The sequence below is a fragment of the Megalobrama amblycephala genome, linkage group LG16 (assembly GCF_018812025.1).
Source record: "Megalobrama amblycephala isolate DHTTF-2021 linkage group LG16, ASM1881202v1, whole genome shotgun sequence".
NCBI lineage: Eukaryota > Metazoa > Chordata > Actinopteri > Cypriniformes > Xenocyprididae > Megalobrama > Megalobrama amblycephala.
This window is the reverse complement of record NC_063059.1, coordinates 25,458,433-25,481,084: the sequence shown is the minus strand read 5'-3', so window position 1 is coordinate 25,481,084 and position 22,652 is coordinate 25,458,433. Positions and strand designations below refer to the sequence as shown.

Sequence of the window (22,652 nt, the reverse complement as noted above, 5' to 3'; positions counted from 1 at the left end):
TAATTTCAATAGGAATCTGTGCGATTGGAAATTGTTTAAAGGTGAAAGATTTCCCCAGCATATTTCGTATTAAGTTCAAGTTGGTCACACAAATTTGTTGACCAACAGAAAGCTGCTCGTTTTAAGTCACTTCTGTGTGAGTTGTGCTACATCTCTACTTGATTGACAATGGCCTTTTTACCTGCAAACTTAGTTATAGCAGGAAGAGAAGATATCAAATTTAATAGCTTTTTATTCAAATCATGGGGCTTCAGAAGACTGCACTGTATTATAAAGAGATGATTGGATAGCTTCCTAACATATTTTGTTACACAGAAGGAAATTAAAAATGGGTTTGGGAAGACATGGGTTATTCCTTTCATTGTCTTGTGGATGAAGCCTTTTATGACCTGCATTGTATACTTGGTTGTAATCATTAAGTTAATTATTTACGTTTTAGGTGAAGGTGCTTATTGACAATATTTGGACAAATTTTGCTCAGTGTAGTTTATTTATGCACCATTTTTGAAAGCAGCAAACATTTGTTTTTAACTATTTTAATAATGGAAGCCCCTGATAGATGCATGCATTATTATTAATTTTCTTTCCTCTCTTATTATTCCCGTCACAAGTATTTCATGTCCTCTGACATGTGACAGTCCGTTCAGTGCTCAATCTCACTGCTTTCCTCTTGTTGTCTGCTCGGCTCAGTTCAGACACGCTGCACTGAGCGCCAGCCTGTCACTCCACTGCTCTAAAGCACATGCCATTTCCAATTTGCTCCTCCGGTGTTCATTCTGCCTTCCTCGATGGCACTGCCCGTCATCCATACATTTGAGCTCAGTCAGCCAATTACCGCACACCGTCAGGTCTTGGCCATGTGAAGCGTTTGTTTTATTCTGCTGTATTGTTTATTTTTATGACTCATCTCACAATTAGTTTCTTACTTTCCAGCATAGTATCACTTTTTACACTGTATGAATATGCTTGACAATAGGCCTGCCTTTTCTGAATATCCACTTGTCATTAAATTGTACTGGAAATACCTGGGACAAAAGTCTTTTTTTTTTTATTTTTTTTTTTATCAGAAGTAGGATGATCTTTTTTGCAATGCACAACTAGCGCTATATATGGAGAATTATTTTGGGAAGTACATAAGTGTGGTGATATAAAAAAGAAAGTGAAAGCATAGGTGAGAGGCTGTGCTTTAGAATTAAACCCATTTTTCAGTGGGAAAAATTACACGGCACATGCATCCAGGGCCACACTCTTGTCTATTAACCTGGACATTTTCAATTAGTCGTGCTTCCCAGAACAAGCCCTGAACCCTTGTATTTACCGATCCACCCCGTCCTACCCCTCCGGTACCCAGTCCTGTGGTCTCTAGATTATAATGCTGTATTGATTCCTCAGACACACGGCTTCATCCTAAGAGAGCTTTGTTTTTTCTTTATTCTCTCTCTCAACCTCTGTCTTTCTAGCCACTCAGGAGCATGAGTGAAAATGGGTTTCTGATTTCACCATTGCAGGCCTGACCCCATCTCCCTGAACCATTCCTACACCGTTGATTCATTTCACAAGTAGCCCCCAGCACCTGCAGCCACCGCTGCTGTTTTTCGCTTGTATCTCCCTAGCTAGTCAATGCATCTTCTCGTCTCTGTAGATTTAGTTAAGATATCAGCTACTTATCTGCCTGAACAGATGAGCTGTAGCCTTGTATGTTGAGATGAACAGATGTCTGACTGATTCATTTTTTGATGATTGACAGCATTAGAGGCTGACTATTTTTTTGTTTGTTTTAAACAGGTATGATAAGGAAGGACATGCTATGGATGGACAGTCGATGACTGAATTGAGAGGACCTGGTGGTGGTGGAAACACAAACTGGAAGACCCTGGCGGAAGTCAAGAATGAACACTTAGGCCATGGAGACAAAGTATGTTGCCCAAACATTAAGCGTTGACTCTCAATGAGATGATTATTAGTATTATTTATTTATTTATTTATTTATTTATTATTTGTCTGTGAAGAGAATACATTAGAACATATTAGAATACCAAAAAAACAAAAACAAAAGAACCTTTATTTCCTTCATTTGTTAATTTATTTTTATAACAGGGCTCAACGCTAAGGATTTTTTTCTACTGGCCCAGTCGGGCCAGTGGGCCAAATTTTTACTTGCCTCGCCAAAATTTTCACTTGCCCCGCCAAAATTTTCACTTGCCCCACAACAAAAAAGACAAGAAAATGGGCCTATAAAATAAGCGTAGTTATTGTTTTCGTTGTCTTTGTTACATTTAGCCTCAATAAATAGGGTTATGGCACCAAAAGCTACTAGATTAACTTAAATATTTTAAATATTGTTAGACAAATAAACAGTAAGTAATGAAATAGTAACAAATAATCAAATTACCAGTAATAGCACAAATAAATACAACAGAACAAACAAATGAAATAAATGGTGCTTTTCAAGTGTTTCATGTAGGTTTAAACAGGAGATTTTCAGGTACAGAAATTGTAATCTAATGTATAACTATAGAATAGATTAAACTTTATTAAAGTTAATCAGTCAAGAGCAGTTACAGATGCATAAAAATGTTTTTAATGTTGAAAATATAAAACGTTAAATACTGTTATTTGAAATTTATTTAAAAAAAAAATGAACACTTTAAATGTGAAATTAAATCCGCCAGTAGGTGGCAGCAAATCACTGTTAATGAGCAAATCATTGCGATTCAACCGATTCATTCAAATGGCTGATTTATTCAGAAAGTGTTGCTCAGAGATGCAAAACAATGCTGTGGACTTTGTTTGGAACTATTTTTGTTTTGCGAAATACAGCGAAACGGATTATTTGATGTCTAAAATCGAAGTCACTTGATATTAACCCTCTGGAGTCTGAGGCTGATTTGGGGCCTGGAGAAGTTTTGACATGCCCTGACATTTGTGCTTTTTTCAGTTGTTCATAAACATATTAATGACACAAGTGTCATTACACTGTATTCAGCACAAACTAGGCTACCATAATATGTGAGGAACATGTGTGTACATGTTTGTGTTTTTGAAGGAATAACGTTTATGCGTGGTTACTGAAAAAACAAAAAACTTAAGTCACTGATATAAGGCCAATAAAAGTATATTAAATCTGTGTTCACAAGACTTTTGGGTATTGAAGGTTGTAGACTAGAGTTTTTGCTTCAAAATTATGTAAAAATTATGCTGACTACTCTTTCATTTATAACAATATACTGATTTAGTTTTTGTAAGACACTTTTTGCCAAGAAACACGGTATGCGAGGAGGCGTGAATCTCCATGAATAATGGCTCATTCTCACCTGTGAAGACAAAAGAATTGAATAGTAATGACCTGAAAAGACTTGCATATTAATGAGGCATTTCAGTCAGGTAGGCTGTGAAAAAAAACTTCTGTGATGTCTCAAGCTCATCATGATATATGAAACATACAGAAACATTTTATTACAATATAAAATAATGGTTTTATATTATACTTTAAAATATAATGTATTTCTGTGATGCAAAGAGTCTGAATATAGGCTTTTAGTTTAAAAGCATGCACATTTGGAGAAATATAGGATTCTCATATGTTTGTCAATTTTCTATACAGAGGAGTTATTTTTTATTTAATATTCATTGTTATCTCTATGAGCGCTGGTGTTTGCAATTCATACTGCAGCCGGAGGGCGCTCTGTGCATTTTAGTCCACAAATTCACCTAAGAAGAAGACGATATTCCATGAATGGTGTTTACCAATTCATACTACAGCCGGAGGGCGCTAAAGAAACAAAAACTCACTTAAAACTTATCAATAGAAGAAAACAAACAGGAATTTACTGAATGTCTTCCAGAGATCGCTAACCATGGCTTTTTCATCCAGATAAACAATTTTCAAGGCAATAAATACACGATTGAGATGATGAATGCATGTGTTGTCTCTGAATTTGCCTGTGAATAGCGCTGGCTCCGTGGGCGTGGCCGCATTAGTGGGTAATGAGCTGAATCACAGACTTCTGACATGGCTCTCTTTTCATACAGATTACATAAACACAGAATGTTTGTTTTCGATTTGACTTGCACGATTTAAAACCTGACATTTCAACATTTTGTTAGACATAAGTATGAATTTTTTGTGATTAGTATTCACTAAGTTACAGTTCATTTTCTGAGAACTATCAGATTGGACTTCGTTCAGAGGGAGATGAGAGATCACGCATCATGTTAGTTTTCTTTATTTTACAAAAAGCACAACATTTTGTTTTTACTCTGAGTGTATACAAATAAAAGGAGATATTCTATAGTTTCAATTGATGTATTACTTATGTCTCTATGACAAAAAATGACAGAGTATTTTAAGTCTGTTTTGCTGCAATGTGAAAAAACTGCAAAACGCGCCGGCGCGTTTTTAGACCTCAGAGTGTTAAGTTCTTGTTTATTAAACTGTACGCCGAATAAAATCAATATCACATTTGTAATCATGCTAATATTTGGATAAAAACGGCGCTCTTTGTGTAATATTGGTTAACTATATTAAATTATATAAATATGAAATATATACAGGTGCATTTTTGCCCCTTATCTTGAATTCTGGGGCACTCTAAATTAATTTTAATAGACTAAATCACGCAGTGAATGCATGCATCTAAATATGCACGCGCACTAGTCTAACCTTCTAGACTACGTCACGTGGTGCATGCGTGCACTCAATGGGTGTGTTTTTGTTTGTTTTTTGTAAAGTGAGGGACATACTCGTTAATATCAGATCGTTAAATCAACAATTACGATATCATAGACGAGATATATCGCACACCCTACAGCAAATGCCCGATCGGGCAAGTGACCGCTCCGTCTACTGTCCAGGCCATTGGGCAGTCCTTATTGTCGAGCCATGTATAATATTTACTTAAAAAAAAAAAATTTAAATAATTTTAAATCTCATTCTGAAATAGTCAGATTTCTAATATCATGAACCCATGGCTGCACACGTTTATACATCAACAAAGCTGATTATAAAATGTATTATGGGTTATGTAGCATATAGCAAACTTGCTCTATCGGTCATAAGTTTGGAATAATTTGATAAGTCTTAAATGCTCACCAAGGATGCATTTATTTGATCAAAAAATACAGTAAAGTAAAAGTTGTGAAATATTATTACAATTTTAAAAAATTGTTTTCTATTTTAAAATTTTCAGCAGCCACTACTCCAGTCTTCAGTCGCATGATCCTTCAGAAATCATTCTAATATGTTTTGGTGCTCAAAAAAAGGCACCGCCACAACAGAGGCTGTCTACTGGATGTGGATTAAAAATAATTTTCTAAAGAACGCTGTTACAACGCTGTTAAACTATACAGGGAGCCCCAGTTGGTACATTACTGTAATATTAAAGGTTAAAATTAGGGGTGTGACGAGACACGAGATTGACTTCACAAGAACGAGACAAGATTTTTAGACACTTTTTAAGAAATCCTCAAAGATGAGATACATGATTAGAAAAATAATCTGCAGGTGTATTTGAAACGTTTTAACTAATCATCTTGTAATTAATGTCATTTCAGTTCTACTTTCTGAGTGTGAATTATCATATGCAGTAAAAGACAACAATATTCAAGCACTGTAAAAAGTTTTGCCGCAAACTGGCTTCTCTCCTGTATGATTTCATGAGTCTCTTCAGATCTTACTGTACATGATTATGAGCTTCTACAACTTTTGACCTCCTAACTGAAATCCTTTCCACAAATTGATCATAGAAATAAAAACAGTATAAATAAAAATGGTTACACTTTACAATAAGGTCTCATTTTTAAGCATTAATGTATTAACATCAACAATGAACAATATCTTTGCTACAGTATTTATTAATCTTTGTTAATGTTAAACATAAAAATGGTCATTCATGGTTAGTTCATGATGGTGCATTATGTTAACATACAACTTTTGATTTTAACAATGTATTAGTAAATGTTGAAATTAACATTTACTAAAATGACGTAGAAGTATTGTTCTTCCTTAGTTCATGTAAAGTTAACTAACGTTAACTAATGTATCCTTATTGTAAAGTGTTACCATAAAAATAAGTTTTCTTTCAGTCTTAAGTGTAAACAATAAATGCAACCATAATCAAACTACTCTCTCAATATTCAAAGTGCAAATAGAGACCAACTTTTTCTTTGATACAGAGCTAAGAGATGGTTACAGCTACACAGCCCAGCCTAAGATCGCTTTCATATTGGAAGATATTTGCATGCATCAGGGAGCCACTTTCAAATGCAGGGTATTGACATCGCGTTTGAATATGCACTCGCGTTTACTTTCACTTTCACTTTGTGTATTTTGTTGTTTCTTGTTTCTTGAAGTATAAACATTTAAATGATAGCTGTCATAAAACATGACAGATTTATTCATACATATTAAATATCAAAGAACAGATTAAAGTAAAAATGCAGTGAATATGCTATATAGTGCATCTATTTATAAAAATGCTCATCTCTGTAGTCTGATTAATGAGTTTATGGACATTTAAATGGCTTTTCTAAGATAAATATAACATTGTTTTATTGACGTCTTTCTGAGGTTGAAACATTACATGAGACATGATTTTGGTAAGTTGTACTTTCAAAATACCTTCTGATGTTCGTTCATGTTTATTTTGTGCTGTAACTAGTAGTAAAGTGGAAGAGATGATCAGTTGACATTATTCAACAATGAAGATATTTGTTGATAATTTTGTTTAATGTCGACTAATCGTTTTAGCCCTATAATAAATGCATCCCTGGTGAGCATAAAAGACTGCACAGCGGGGTTCAGAGAGAGGGTGGAAAATGACCATATATATATATATATATATATATATATATATATATATATATATATATATATATATATATATATATATATATATATATATAATTTTTTTTTTCTTTTTTTTTTTCTTTTTTTTTTTTTTTTTGCCAAAAACAAGAATTAAGACATAAATATGACCCTCTTTATGAATTTCTCTAAAGTGTCTTGTGGAGCATCACCTTAATAGGTTGTCTCATTGTCTACTCATCTGATTAGTTGGAATCAGTCTGTCCTGCGTGGTGCATGTTCTTAAACAAAAGACACAGGGATGCAGTCATTTAGTTACACTGGTACTTTTTTCTCTGCTCATTAATCACACATTGTAATGCCCTTCCCATCTTCCCAAGGTGTGTGCTTAAGCATTACTCACATCCAGCGCTGAAGATTGAGAATGGAGATTAGCAGGCCTCCATTTACTGAGCCTAATAATTAAGAGATTATACTAGAGATAAGCTGCATAATAACTCTGACCTTGTCTGCTGCCTATTTCAGTATTTTCAGACATATATGTGGGAGTAGGGTTGTCACGATACCAACATTTTGGATGATACCAGTACCAGAGAAATTTCGCAATCGTAAATAGTTATAGTAATATTGTTGGGTTAATATTTATGCTTATTTTTTTGTAAGAGATGGCAATTGCCATATCAATTGTTTTGTTTTCAAGGAGAACAAGAGTTGAGAATGATGATGATGATAATCTGTTTGGATAGCAATATTAAAGAGGGGATTTCTAGAAAAGAGAGAAAAATGACAAGCTTATCAGCTTGAGCACAACAATGAAAAGGGGGGGGGGGTGATTATACGCAGAATAAAGTCTCAATATCAGATGAGAGAATGAAAAACGGGAGGACTGTTTTCACATGCTAGATATAAATTGTTAAGGAAGAAAATTACATTGTGTTTTCATCATTGTAAATTTCTGAAGTATGCTTTCTGTACTGTGAAAAAGTATTTGATTTAGCACAGAGACACTAGATGTTTTTTGTTTTGTTTTTGCACATTTTAAGTGGATTTTCTTTTTAAGTTGTATAGTTGCTCTAATACCTGGCCTTGATGGACCACCGGCCTGGACGTTAACCTCATAAGAGTTTCTTCTCTGAGATAAGATGCACTCATGTTCTCACCCTGATCTCATCCTTTCTGCTCTGTTGGGACACAAGGTCAGGTCGCTAAAAGCTCACAGCCAGTTCTCTGTAATTAAGTACGTTCCTCAACAAAAGTTTGTCCTAGTTTTCTGTCCCATGCTGCCATAACGGAACAAAGTTGTCAATGTTATTTGAAGGGAATTTTAAAATTGATTTCCAGGCCTGGAGAAGTCATGGATATTTCTATAATGAATGTAGATTTATTTTTCTTCATTTTTAAAATATTTCATGTATCGGCAAGCTGTTGCACTTAGAGAAATCTTTATGAAGATATTATATTTTTCATTCTTATCCAGTTTTAACTAAAATCAGGGAAAATCATGGAAATACATTGTTTAAAAGATATGGAAACCACACTGGGAATTCAAAGCGGGTTCTTATTAAAAAGAGGGCATTTTTAAAAAATATACTGGAAACAAGGGTTTCAGGTTTGATTCAGTCAATGGTACATATGCTTTTTCCCTCTATGCTGATAGATCTTGTATAAAATAAGTGAAATTTTAAGCCACATTGACAGCAAACTAAAAATAATGTTCTGCTCTGTAAGGACCCATTCATCTACCAAACAAATGTGACAATTACATAGGTATTTACTGGATTAATTATTGTATTTCAGTGAGGCAGAAATGTTCAGAGGGATTTTTTTTTTTTTTGTCACCAAGTGAAATGACAGTAATTTACGAGGATATTTCACTTATTGAATAGCAGGCCTTTTTTCTCTCTGCTTTCTGCATTTGTCGTTCACATTTCCAGAGAGGCTTTTTATTAATCTGATGACACAGAATATCAATTCTAGCCCTTCGAGAAGTTAATTGTGGTTGAATTCTCAAAGCGAAACAAGCGGGTGGTCAGCTGTAAACCTGTTAGAAGAGAAATCAATTACAGTAGTAACACATTTTTGCCATTTGTTGTTGTTTTTCGTATCCCATTTCCTTAGAAAATATGGGGTTAAGACTTTGCCAGAGGCTCTGTATAGATTATGGTCCACTGCGAGCTGAATTCTCAGTCCACGGAAAGGCAAAGTGCCCCTTTTTTTGCATTTCATTAAAGAGTCAGTTTTACTGCAGAAATATGAATCAAGACCTGGGGTTCTGAGGAATGTGTTTAAGTCCATTGTAGGTCATTGCAGAGGAATTTCATCTCGGTGCTCTCATCAGCACCGTTGTCACCAGTTTAAACATGGGTGCTGTGTGTGTTTGTGTAAGCAAGATTTGATTTAATGTTTCTCCAGAGCCTTTTGAAGAGCAGAGTCATGCTCAGGTCCAGCCACTGACCCCTTTTTCACCTTGTAATCCGCAGTCTCCTGTGTCTGTCCTCCATCTTTTTTTCTTAATGTGCGATGTGTATAAAACAGTAAGGTGCCCTTCAAGACTTGGTTTCACCTCCTTTCTTTTCTCACCCTCAAACGTGCAATCTTTCTCTTATTTTAACTCATCTACTGTGCTGCATGAGGTACTTCCTATGAAAAGGCTACAGAATAGGGCCTAAAATGGTGGTTTTATTTTCTGTATACGGATTTTCCAACCCTGTTTACCGAATTCAATTAAGCATGTTTAGGACCAAATGTTGGTTTGTAGTTGTTGCCAAACGTATTTCCCATATTAAAGAGAGTAAATATTTGACATTTTTTCTTTACAATGACTTCTGGAACAGGATTGAATGTTTGAGCTTGATGAAGGCAGCATTAAATGTTTGAAAAAATACAGAGATTTCAGATCTTTTCATGCAAAACTTTTATGCTCTTATATTTGTCTAGCTCATTTAATAAAAACATGGTGTTTGTGCCTCTAAGGCTTTCAGAAAAGTCATTGGGACACCAAAGTGTGCCGTATTCACTGAAAGTGCCAACTGCACAAAATAATTCCTAGTATCACAGTCTCCCATTTCATCTCTAGCCCCAGTGGCTGTGCACTTCCTGTCCTCCCATTGTCTCTTCTGCATACATTTAGCACAGAGCCTTTGACCTCCCCTCCAGGTGCTCTACGGCTGCTCTCTCCCTTCTGCCTCCAGCCTTGTTCAGAAGCCCTTTTTATGTTTATGCATATCCTCTGCTTTGCATATCCCACTTTTAAAATTCTATATAATAAACTATGGAGTTTTCATATGCCTTTCTGCTTGGCCCATTTTGCAACTAGGTTGCATTTTGTTTTTCTCTTTTTAAACTCTATATCATGTTATGTAAGTCTTGCATCTATCACTACAGCTTTAGAGATACACCTTGACTATTGTCTTGACTATTATAGTTAAATGTGCAAAATAGTATTAAACTGCTGTTGTTTAATAGAATCGGCTTTATTGCAGAAACGGTACTAATGTCTCCTTTTACACTATACTATGTTTGTTTTTTTTAAAAGTGGTGTCCACTGTCGTCTTTTCCCAGGCTGATTATTTCTCTTGCATCGCCACCATTGTCTACATCCGAAAAGAGAACTGCTTGTATCAGGCCTGTCCCAGTAAAGACTGCAACAAGAAGGTGGTGGACCAGCAGAATGGCATGTACCGCTGTGAGAAATGCGACAAAGAGTTTCCAGACTTCAAATATCGCCTCATGCTCTCGGTAAGGGCTCTTTTGCCCCTTCTGAAATAACACATGAAGCTCCTCCAGTCAGTATTCTCTGGTTGTCCTAAAATAAATATCTCTGCCATCTTTTTTTATGCTCTCTGAAAATAGTCATTTCTGAAATTAATTACTAGAAGAGTTTGTTGCTGTTTTCCTGCTCTAAATGCATCGCTCATTTGAGGCCACTTTATTTCTGTTTTCCTGTTAATCAGCTCAGACTGTTTTGTTAATTGCTCCTTTTTTGTATTTAAAGCTGCATCTTGAATTCTGGGACAGGGCAGGAATGGGCAAATAAACAAATTCTTGCTGCTGGTCTGCAGCCAAAAATGTTTTGAAAATAGAAGCTTAAAAATGTTATAACTCCATTTAGGCTCTATTTGCTTCCAGCGTCCAGACCTGTTGAATCCGAATTGAATTTCTTTTCAATAATTTTTTTTCATCTGTACAGCACATCACTGTCTGTAACATTAGAGGCTCTGATGTTAACCCTTTCGCACGCAAGTTTAAAATATTCTGGCTGACCCCCCTGCGTGAGTTTTTTTTTAAAGGCGACTTCTTAATGTTATTTAGAACGTATCACTTTATTGTTTCCATGGTGACGCGTCATTGCTTGTTACGTGACACACCGCAGCGCTGTATGACTGATGCTTTTATTTAATTTTTCCTTGTATATTCAAAATATTCACAAATTTGTTAACTATAGCATGAAATATCTGATATTCCGATTGCCAAATATGTAAAAGTGGATGTGTTTTGCTGTTTAAACACTTTTATAACGATCGCATTAGTTGAGCTATATGCTTATGTTAGTTTGCGCCGCACGGAGAATTGGATCTGTTGGATTTACAACACGTGAATTCATCCACTTCTCCTGAAATAAATGAAAGTAAGCGAGTCGGTGAACTGGAGAAGAATAGAGTAAGCTTTAAAGTTACTTTCACAATGTGTATCTGATATGAATAAAACATGTCGTCTAATTATAATGGAAAGGATTGTTATTTCTGCTTCTCTAGACATCATTGCGTATTTAAAAAAAAAAAATTAAAAATATATTGTTTTGTTAGTACTCATGTGTATTTAAATGTCTGAAACCTAAAATAAACAATATTTGGTTGAAAACACTGCATATATGTAAAATATGAAAAGCACAGCGTGAACTAATCCGTCTCTGGTTTAGCGACAGCCAAAGCGAGCACACACATTTGAATTTGGCAGTTGGTCACGTGATGCGCTGAATGTTCTAATCACACCGGTGTGATCGTACACGTTAAAGGGTTAGTTCACCCAGAAATGAAAATTCTGTCATTAATTACTCATCCTCATGTCATTTCAAACTCTTAAGACTTTCATTCATCTTTGGAACTCAAATGAAGATCTTTTTGTGTTCTTTTCTCGTGATCCGCAGCACATTTGAGCTTCCGGAAGAAGTTCATTCTTGTGTGTCATTCAGGTTTGTTTGAGCTGAGTTTATATGTGAGTAAAAGTCTAAATCTGTTCATCATAAAAAGTGATCGAGTCTCTTCAGAATATTTGGATTAAACAACTCAATTAATATGGATTAGTTTTCCGATCTCTTTATGAACTTTTTGGAGTGTTAAAGTTGCAATTACGTAGGCTTTTGTTTATTGAAGGACAGAAAGCTTTCAAATTGCATCAAAAATATCTTAATTTGTGTTGCGAAGATGAAAAGTCTTGCAGGTTTGGAACAACATGAGGGTGAGTACTTAATGACAGAATTTTCATTTTTGGGTGAACTAACCCTTTAAGGGTCTCATTTCCTCGTTCCAAATCTGCTGAATCGTTGTTGGACTGACTTCTAATGAATTAGGCATGAATTCATTCTTTTGTGCTTTTTATTAATTGTCCTCTCATTCTCTGTCAGGCCAACATTGCTGATTTTGGAGACAACCAATGGGTGACTTGCTTTCAGGACAGTGCTGAGATCCTTCTGGGCCAAAACTCAAGTTATCTCGGCCAACTCAAGGACTCGGTGAGTTTCTTCTTCCTGCCTCTTCTCACTCTTATTCTTTTTTCCCCTGTGCTTTCCATCCGTGTGGTACATGAAAGTGTGGCCTTGAAGATTGGCCTCAAGACGCTGTGAGGAGCAGCACATTGTGTATCAATTGGAGTTCTTTTTGTGGTGCATTTATGAAATAGGCATTCAAGCCCAAGGATTTTTAACAAGGTCTTACTCTCTCATGGAGTGCTCTATATTAAGAGACCAAAAATTATGTTCTTTTAAAATGTTTTGTTTGTAAGCCTCTTCTAATATTGTCTTGCCTTGCTTTTACAGAACGAAGCTGCATTTGATGAGGTCTTTCAGCATGCAAACTTCAATACGTTTGTCTTCCGGAACCGAGTGAAGCTGGAGACCTACAATGTAAGTTTTGCAGATAAAAAGATCTCAGGGGCTTTCAGCATGTGGTCTGTGGAGATACAGCTGGATGTGTGCCAATTACAGTTTGATCTAATAATATTTTAGAGCTGCAACTAACGATTATTTCAATAATGGATTAATCTGTCGATTATTTTTATGATTAATCGATGAATCGGGAAAATACCCATTAATTTCCAACCTTTTATTCAAAAACAGAACTGACAGTGCAAATTCACAGTGCAAAAAATCCTCAGAATGTGCAAAAACAGGTTGCTCTTTTAACATCCCTGAGCTGTTAAAGTAATAAAAAAACAAAAAACAAATGAACTAACACAAAAAACATACACATGTATGCTTTACATCTGACAAATATAGTTTTTTTTTAAATAAAGTGCACAAAAAAATGTATATTTTTGTTTAAAGGGACCTGAGCTGTCAGAACAATACATGTTTTTTTTATTTTTTAAATAAAGAAAAATACAAATCAGAAAACTTAACAGGTTTTGTTTGAACGGTAGAACTTCTTCTCTACACTACACTCACTCACTCACTCCCAAATATATTTGTCAACAATAACCGATATAGGACAAAGCACTGAATAAATACATGACAACAGATCAGTGTTAATTTTGACAACAAATTTTTATTTAGTTTTAGTCATAGTCTTTTGACTAAAATGCCATTCATCTTTAATCATGTTTTAGTCATTTGAATTTAGTTAAATTGTAATGCATTAAGAATTTCTCTAAAATTTCCAAACCCATTATATACTCCTGGAGAAAACATCTACTGTATTAACCTATTAATATGAATAATATTAAAATTTGAACATGCAATACAGACACAGATTTAACTGCTGTGACATAAAAAAAATATTATTTTATAATCCAATAAAACCACTCCTCCTAAAGAAGAACACAATGTCGTCTTTTCAATGAATGATATATGCATTCTTTATAACAACTTGCATACAACAGTCCTTATGGATTAAATATAATTAATATATAATAAATCCTTATTAAAGCTAAAGAGCAGTGAGTGATTGTCTCTGTCTTTTGTTGTTTGATTAATATTAACCCTTTCGAGCATGAGTTTAAAATATTTTATAGTTTTTTTTAAGGCGATATTTTTGCCTTTAATGTTTCCATAGCGATGGATTATTTATTTTTGCTCCGCTCTGCTTCGCGCTCAACCGCACTTTTTTATACTCAAACATCTCCGCGTCTTATTGAGAGGCGTAATAGTCGCGCGACACAACGAATCGATAATGAAATTCATTGCCAACTCTTTTAATAATCGAATTTTATCGATTTTATCAATTCGTTGTTGCAGCCCTATAATATTTTATGAAAATTCATTATATTAAGGGAAAAAAAATAAAGTTCAGCTAATTTTTTTTATTATCCCACACTTTAAAATGTATTAAGTAAAAATAAAATAACTATTTAAATATAAAGCCATTATTTTATTCAGAAAATATGAATTCAGTGACAAATATTTTCATGTTTTTAGAAAAGATTTCTATTTTAAATAAATACTGTTCTTTTAAACTTTCTATTCCGAGAATCCTGAAAAAACAGTTAAATGTTTCTATTACACCAAATCTGCATATTAAAATGATTTCTAAATGACTTATATTAAAATATTACGTTTTTTAAAATTGTAATATTTGACAATTAATTTTTTGATTGTATTTCTAATCAAATAACGATGAAGAAAAATGTTAAAGACCCCTGCTGTATCTTTGTTTTTTCATTATTACATTTCAAGCCAAAATATTTGCTGAAATTGCATAGAGATCAAGGTGGAAGGAATCCTTTTTTGTGAAGTTCAACAAAATGTGTATAACCCCTTTTTTTTTTTTTTTTTTTTTTTGCACCTTTGATGTGATTTGAGATTTATGGAAATTGACAGCATCTCTGCCGCCCCGTCCATCACAGCGCTGTTGATGAAAATTGCTCTCTGCCTTGTTCTTTCTCTGCATGGCGTGCTACACGAGATCTGTGTGAAAACTGCATTGACAGATTAGCTGTGAATAATAGGGATGTTTGTGTTGTTTCTGTGAACCTGAAGCCAAAAACGCCACCACCTCCATTTGCCTTTCTCAAACACACTTGGTCACAAACCCAATACAAAGAACATCTTGGGGCTATTTTCTTTTCCATCACCCTTTTTTCTTCTAATTACCTGAGTTGAGATTCATATGTTACTTCTCAAAATTCAAATCAACCTAAATTTGACTCTATTCCATATTAGCTACATCTAATTTATAACCTTAAATTGGTTAGCTTATTTCTTTAATCGAGTTAGGTACATAGCGGTGCTGCAGTCGGTCTCTGTGTAATGCGATTTATTATTCTGCAGGGAAATTAGTATGCGTCGGAAATGCTGTATCAGTATCCGAATTCCCAGCCATCACATTGCTGGAGATCGTTAAATTGCATGTTCAGGTAATGAAATCAGAATACAAGGCCAGTCAGCACTCGTGAAGGTCACCTTTAACTTGGGTGTATAAAAATATGGAGCTTATCAGATTTAGGAGTTTCTCCACACACAGATGGGAAAAGTACAAGAGTTTGGAGAATAAAAACCTGGTTTGAACTGGTATCAAACCTGGAAAATTGGTGAAAATTATTAAAATCAATATAAATTTATAATCTCACAAAATATTAAAATTATATTAAAATAATTGTGTGGAATGGATGATGGTGGTAATACTCGTCGTTGTTATTGTTATACTCATATTTTATTCAGAAATTCATTAAAGTTACTGGGAACCCTGCAGAATAAATGAATGTAGAAACACACATAACTGGAACATGTGTTTTGATTTGACTATTTGACTTATTATCTAGAACAGGGGTTCTCAACCTTTTGCAAGCTGGGCCCCCCCAAAGCTGGTTCATTGCAGTTGGGGCCCCAGTGCGTGTGAGCATTTCACAAAAACTAAAGGAAAGCTTTAACTGTAGCCTATATTCTGACTAGTTTATTCGTTTATATATATACAGGGTGCGATTTGTGAAAAAACAGAGGGGAGGATGTTTTGAATTTTTTTTTTTTTTTTTTTTTTTTTTAAATTTGTTAAAAACCACAGTGCTATATACTATTTTTTTGGCAGCTGTTACAGAAACATTTAAAAAAATATATATATATATATAGATATTTGCACCACTAAAATGACATTAATAATTCTTAATTTCTGATAGAAATGCAAAATCAATCGGTAGTTATTAATAGAATAACGAGACACAAACCTTTACATTCAATCGCGTTTGGCCCCATTTATTTTTGATCACAGTGCATACACGTTTACCTCAGATTTTTTTTATATAGAATAAGCCGGGCCGTACGCAGGGTTTCATAATTCCCGAGGTCAGAAAATGTTGTTTGCTAGGGGGGTACGGGGGCATGCTCCCCCGAGAAAATTTAGATTTCCCTGGTGTACATATGTGCATTTTAAGACGTTTCAAGGCCAACAAAATGGATAACAATAGCTTTAAAACCATGTTTACATGCATGCACAGTTTTGAGGCAGCTTTAATCGCATGTTTGGCAATTTCATGACTTCACTTACAACAAAACAACGACCATCATTGCTCGTAGTTTCTTTTGCGCTTTATTTAAGCTATAATAAAGTCATTATGCAGCGCGCGCCGGCACATTTGCGCATGCAATTCTTGAGTGCGCTCCACAAGCATAGTATAGCGGCTGATAGGACAGTCATGTTCATTTTTCTGAGTTTTACAGACATAGCCTGACAAAATCTCATCTGACCGCAATTCACTGTTGTTCAACTGAAGCTCCCTCGTCGTCACCTGCACCTTTTCCGCTCTCGTTTGACTTGAGCCTGGCACTGAGACGAAGTCGGAATGCGCGTCTGAAAAGTGTCCTGTTTGTTGTGGTGGTAAAGAGACCGTTCTATAGGCTAAGCGCAGCGTTTTACTTGGTGATGTTTTAAAAAAAGATTTTTATTTTTGGTATTTTATATGCTCTGTTGGTGGTTTGTGGAATAGCATCACCCGGGGGGATATTTTTTATCCCCACCGGGGATAAAAATATTTCAGCAGAGGGAGGGATACATAGACCAGAAGGGGGGAAATTCCCCCCATCCCCTCATACAAATCGCACCCTGTGTGTGTGTATATATATATATATATATATATATATATATATATATATATATATATATATATATATATATATATATATATATATAATATATATATATATATATATATATATATATAATATAAACTAAATACGACCTCACGTTTTATACGTTTGCAGCCTCTGAAACTTCCGTCCGTCATAAAAATTAATTCGGATGGTTCGATTTTCTGCATTTTTCGCATCCGTAGCAAATATTTTGAGGGGTTTTTGACAATTGATCCACCAAATGATGAATATGAAAAACGAATACGACAGTTTCGGACTGAGTCAGGGTGCAAGGACCTTAAACTTTTGAGGCTTGTGCAGTTTCTCGAGGAGAAATCAAACAAATGAGCGCCGTTTTCTAAAGTCTATGAGCGCAGCACACACAAATAAACAAAATTGACATACTGCAGTTAAATTTCAAAATGTGGTGTTTTTATATTTATAACATTTGAATACAGTTCAGCAACATACATCACACGACCTGACGACCAAGAGAGCTGACAATTGACCATCACTTAATTGACCATCACCTCGCGATTAAAAATGTGACACTGATATGACAGTTCAACAAACAAGTTAATAATATTAAGTCACTTACATTTTAGACAAAATAATGACTGTCTATTTTAGCAGCGAAAATAGATCCGATGAATCCAAACAAAGATCACAACATAGCGCATCTCACAGCAACACTCAACCGTGTTTTGAATGATTCAGTGTTTTGAACAAATCGCTTGAGTCAAAGATTCAATGACCCATTCACAAACATCTGTCTCATTCTTGATGAATCGGCCGTTTGAACGAATCGTGAATGAACGACTCAGTGACTCGCTTAATAAAACCGCTTATCACCTGCATTTGCGCCGATTTGCGCTCACTATCGACAAACCAATCAAATTTGTTCAAAACTTTTTTTTTTAATCAGTCCAAACACATTTTAATTTTTATTCAGGAGTTATGTATATACAAAACTATAACGTTTTATGACAGTAGTTTAGTGATAAAAAATTTTGCAATTTTTTTTTTTTTTTTTTCAGTTTTTTTTCCTCCCATCCTGTAGCCACTCGCGCCCCCCCGGGAGAGTGAGAACCACTGATCTAGAATAACCCAAATGTCAGATCAAGTTTATGTGTACGCACATATTGTGAATCCCGTGGGTGTGTGTGAAACTTTTCTTTTTTCACATAAGAACACTTTATGCAATTAGTAAATGAAACCAGTGAACCCACATGAACCCAAACACAGTATTCTGCCTCTTAACCCACACTGAAACTAACAAATCTTTTTTTCTTTTGGTTCCACTTTTATTTTATTTTTCCTGCAGATTATCTAATTTTAATTGAGACATAAGCAAACTACAATAAGTTGAAATTAATAGAAAGCTGTCTAGTTTCATAGTTATTAAATATTAGCTAAACAGTATGCAATAATTTGATTGCTATTTGCTGTTCATCTTTCCCATTACTGCTGTCAGTAGGCTTACAGTAAGGTTAATATATCTAATATAATGTTAAATTAATGCAAGGTTAATTTATGTACAGGCTGTTTGGTGACACTTATTGTGGAGACTTTTAAGTATGTGCTATATAATAGAGAAGTAGAAGCATTATCTGTGAATGGGCAATGAACTTATGTTTTTAAGAGCAGTCCAGTGCTCGGAGAGCAAAATTCATGTGGATTTGCATAGGAATGACCGTCTAGTTTCTGGGAAGACATGACCAGGTTTTATCTCTGAACAATATTCAATCAGTGGCTTGAGGCAAGAAGTGGATGTGGTTGGTTAGGTTTCTTGTAATCAATAACTCAAAAAGGAAGATTGAATTTACAAATGACTACTACAAGATTGCTAAACTTCAGGTAGTGGATTGTGTTTTTTTGCCCATCTGCTTTCAGAAATAAATGTTTGTGCTAAACCTAGTTCTGCAATGCCAAAACAACATCAAATGCTGCTTATTCATTTTCATTTTATTTGGTTGTTTTTGTATCCTGTGGGTCTTAATGAGAATGAGTTTATTAAGCTTATTAATGTATAGCAGATTTACATTTAATCTGCCCTCTCTGTCTCTGAGGCAATATTACATTTAAAGATGCCTGCAATTGTGGCTAAATGGGGGTTTTAGGTTCAACTAATGGTGATAGGAGTTTCCACAGGGGTCATTAGAAGATCGCTCATCATTTTTTCCAAAATTGTGAGTCTAGTCCCCCCCCCCCCCCCCCCAAAAAATCATTCACTGTTTCTACTTGCTTCACGAATACAACTAAAAATACTGATTTGTGATTAAAAAATAGCAACAGTTCATATTCAAACCGAAAACATTTGCTCCATGAATAGAACTTACAACTGCTTAATTTGGGCCATTTAAGCTTTTTTTTTTTTTTTAACTGAGCAGTATCTGCTGTCTTAAGCCCGATCCTTTACGTCAACTGTCATGCAAGTGTCATGCAGTAGGTGGCGGTATGCACCTTCAAGTGGGTTTGCCAGTTACCAGTAAAAGATCATCGCGTGCGTGCGTGCGAGAAACAGTGAGGTCTGTTCTAGCGTGTCACACAAGCACATTCGAGCGTCCGTGTTTAGCATATTTGTGCACTTTTGTAACAAAAAACTCAAAAGTAATTATTTACTGTTAATTTTTATTAATCTGCCATTAGACTAAGACATTGTTGCCATAACACGTTATTATGGGTTGCGTCTTTTTTCGGACTTAACTGGCAGACATTCTGGTACCACGAGCTTCATGCTTTCTAACCTTAAATTCATTTTTTTTCCCTATTTGTTGCAATTATTCTGCTTATTGTTCATATAAAATACAAGTTTATATCAGTAGTCCCATACTATTCATAATTGTGACCACACAGTCCGTTTACAGTCTACCATTGTAACATTGTTTGCATCATTTACCAATGTCTTTATACAGTGTGTGTAAATGTGTATCTATTTATTAGAATAATATAACAATATAGGCCTTAAAATATAAATACTGTCATAATTGTTATTAGAATTACTCAGAATTTTAGAATTACTCAGGTGCACAAACTCGATCAGGACGTCCCTTCTTACAACTGCTCTTGGATGGGGTTGAGTTAAAAATGTGGGGGACATGGATTGTAATCCCTTTTGTTTTGTCTTCATAGGATGAATCTCGCATTAAAGTGACAGTGGTGGATGCCAAGCCGGTGGACCACAGAGAATACAGCAAACGGCTGATCATCAACATAAGAAAGTTGGCTGCACAGTAGAGGAACTGCCACAGTTACACAGAACAAATCCCACAGCCATTGTGTGGCTTTTTTGAGTTTCTTACAGTATGGTGTGTACTAATTGTTTTTGTTTTTCTTTTCTGTTGCTGTTTTCCCCATTTTGGCCATTAATTTCACAATACAACTTATTTCTTTTTTTTTAAAACGCTGCAGGATCAGATTAGCTTGTGCTGTTGTCCCCAGAATTCACAGATTGAAAAGGGCCTGAAGTTTTTTTCTTTTTTAAATGCTGATGCCTTTTGTGATAAAGTGGAGGAGGGATTGTAGGAGACAAATGGAAAAAGAAATGGACTTGGAGTTTGGAGAATTATAGATCAGTGTACATTCAGAGGTCAGCTGCTGTGGTCTTAGGTTGGCTAGAGGAAAGTACAACCCCTGTTTTAATGTAAGAACGCCTGGACCAAACCTGCAGAACCTTGATAAGCGTATTCATACTCGTGTGCTTACCATGCACACACTGTATTTATATAGATATACACTGTATGTCTCTGATAATTCTGTTGTACAAGTAATAAAGCTGTTTGTGTTCTCGAGTCTATTTTTGTGGCTTTATTTTGCGTTATGAATTTTCATCATAAAATGGGTTGGGAGCTTAAAGGTGCAGTTACATTTACCATTCCGTGGAATCCACGTTCTTAGGAATTTCGCATGAGGCTGAAAAAAGATTTCCCCATGCATATTTCACAACTGGTTTGAGTTTATTACATGGATTTGCTGTGTTTGCCAGCAGAAAGCTGTTTGGTTTGAAAGTGGCTTCTGTGTGAGCGATGCTTCATATGTCGCTGCACTTTTGACTGTAGACAATGGCCCTTTTTTCATATAAATTCACTAAAATGTTACTACTGTGACCAACTTAAAGGTATCTGAGACTTTACAGACACAAGCACTTTAAGTATTAACATAAACATTATATGCACCAAGTAGTGTCGCACTTGACTACAAGTCACATCTGTGATGCTTATTGAGGAGCAATTTTAATTTCGCAGACCCTAAAACAAGCAAAATAAATCCCATAGGCTATTTTCATTAAAGAGAGCCATTTATAAGAACCATAAAGTTGGACTCAGTTGGAATCAGAACACCCTAGGCATGATGGTGGTGAGTTCTGAATGAGTGAGTACTACACCTTTTTTTTTTTTTTTTTTTTTTTTAAACGTGGTCGCCACTTTTACATTTCAAGTTTCTTGTTTAAGATGCAGACCTTTTAAGCTATAATGCTTCCTCCACACCTCTTGCCTTCTAAATATATCCACTATTCAACTGTATTGTTGGAAGTTATGTTTAAAGATTGTGTGTCATGGTGCATCTCTTGAGGTCTGTTTCTCTGGACTTTCTGAGGGGAGCAGCAGTAAGACTGTTGTTGTTCTTCCATTACATCTGCTGAATACTAAATATCTTCTTTGGCGTCAGGACATCTCTATAAAGGCCCCTTAAAACTCTTTTTTCTGTCTGATGATAACCTCCTCTGGTGAAATCCCCCAGCAGCAAACACACAACACAACATAAATATCGTTCTAGTACACTGTTAACATCAGAGGTGCTTTAATGTATCCTACGTGAAGGCCAAGCAGCCTTTTTTTCGTTTTATCCTTTTTTTTTTTTCTTCATTCTTCGTCACCTCACCTTGGCACATCCTTCACCGGCCTGTTGTGATTTGTATTTTTCAGGGGTATTATTCCTGTTCTTAAGATCTAGCTGACAAATCTGTGTGAATACTTGGCCCGCTCATATTCATATGTTAATCACTCACAGTAGCGAGCGTCACGGCGACTCGCGCACTTATTTTTGAGACATTTGATTAAAAAGTACCTTTACATCATCACCCGCTGGTTCGTATTAAAGGTGCCCTAGAACTTTTTTTTTTAAAGATGTAATATAAGTCTAAGGTGTCCCCTGAATGTGTCTGTGAAGTTTCAGCTCAAAATACCCAATAGATTTTTTTTTTATCCATTTTTTTAACTGCCTATTTTGAGGCATCATGATAAATGAGCCGATTCAGGGCTGCTGGCCCTTTAATTGCTCGTGCTTTCCGCCCACGGAGCTCGTGCTTGCCTTAAACAACATAAAAAAAAGTTCAAACAGCTAAAATAACCCTCAAAATGGATCTTTACAAAGTGTTCGTCATGCAGCATTTCTAATCGCGTAAGTAGCAGTGTTTATTTGAATGTTTACATTTGGTTATGAATGTGTTTGATAGTGCTCCGTGGCTAAAGCTAACATTACACACTGTTGGAGAGATTTATAGAGAATGAAGTTGTTTATGAATTATACAGACTGCAAGTGTTTAATAATGAAAATAGCGACAGCTCTTGTCTC

At 35.2% G+C, this 22,652-nt stretch overlaps 1 protein-coding gene across 1 annotated transcript in view; it reads left to right on the top strand.

Annotated features, from left to right (window-relative positions):
- rpa1 (replication protein A1) overlaps nt 1-20,869 on the top strand; it is a 39,383-nt gene extending 18,514 nt beyond the window's left edge. Inside the window, exons 13-17 of the mRNA XM_048161393.1 lie at nt 1,786-1,915; nt 10,367-10,543; nt 12,429-12,536; nt 12,840-12,926; nt 20,211-20,869. Of these exons, the coding sequence (XP_048017350.1) occupies nt 1,786-1,915; nt 10,367-10,543; nt 12,429-12,536; nt 12,840-12,926; nt 20,211-20,315 (607 nt within the window). The 3' untranslated portion in view covers nt 20,316-20,869. The remainder of the gene's footprint in view (nt 1-1,785; nt 1,916-10,366; nt 10,544-12,428; nt 12,537-12,839; nt 12,927-20,210) is intronic.
- The last annotated feature ends 1,783 nt before the right edge of the window (nt 20,870-22,652 follow it).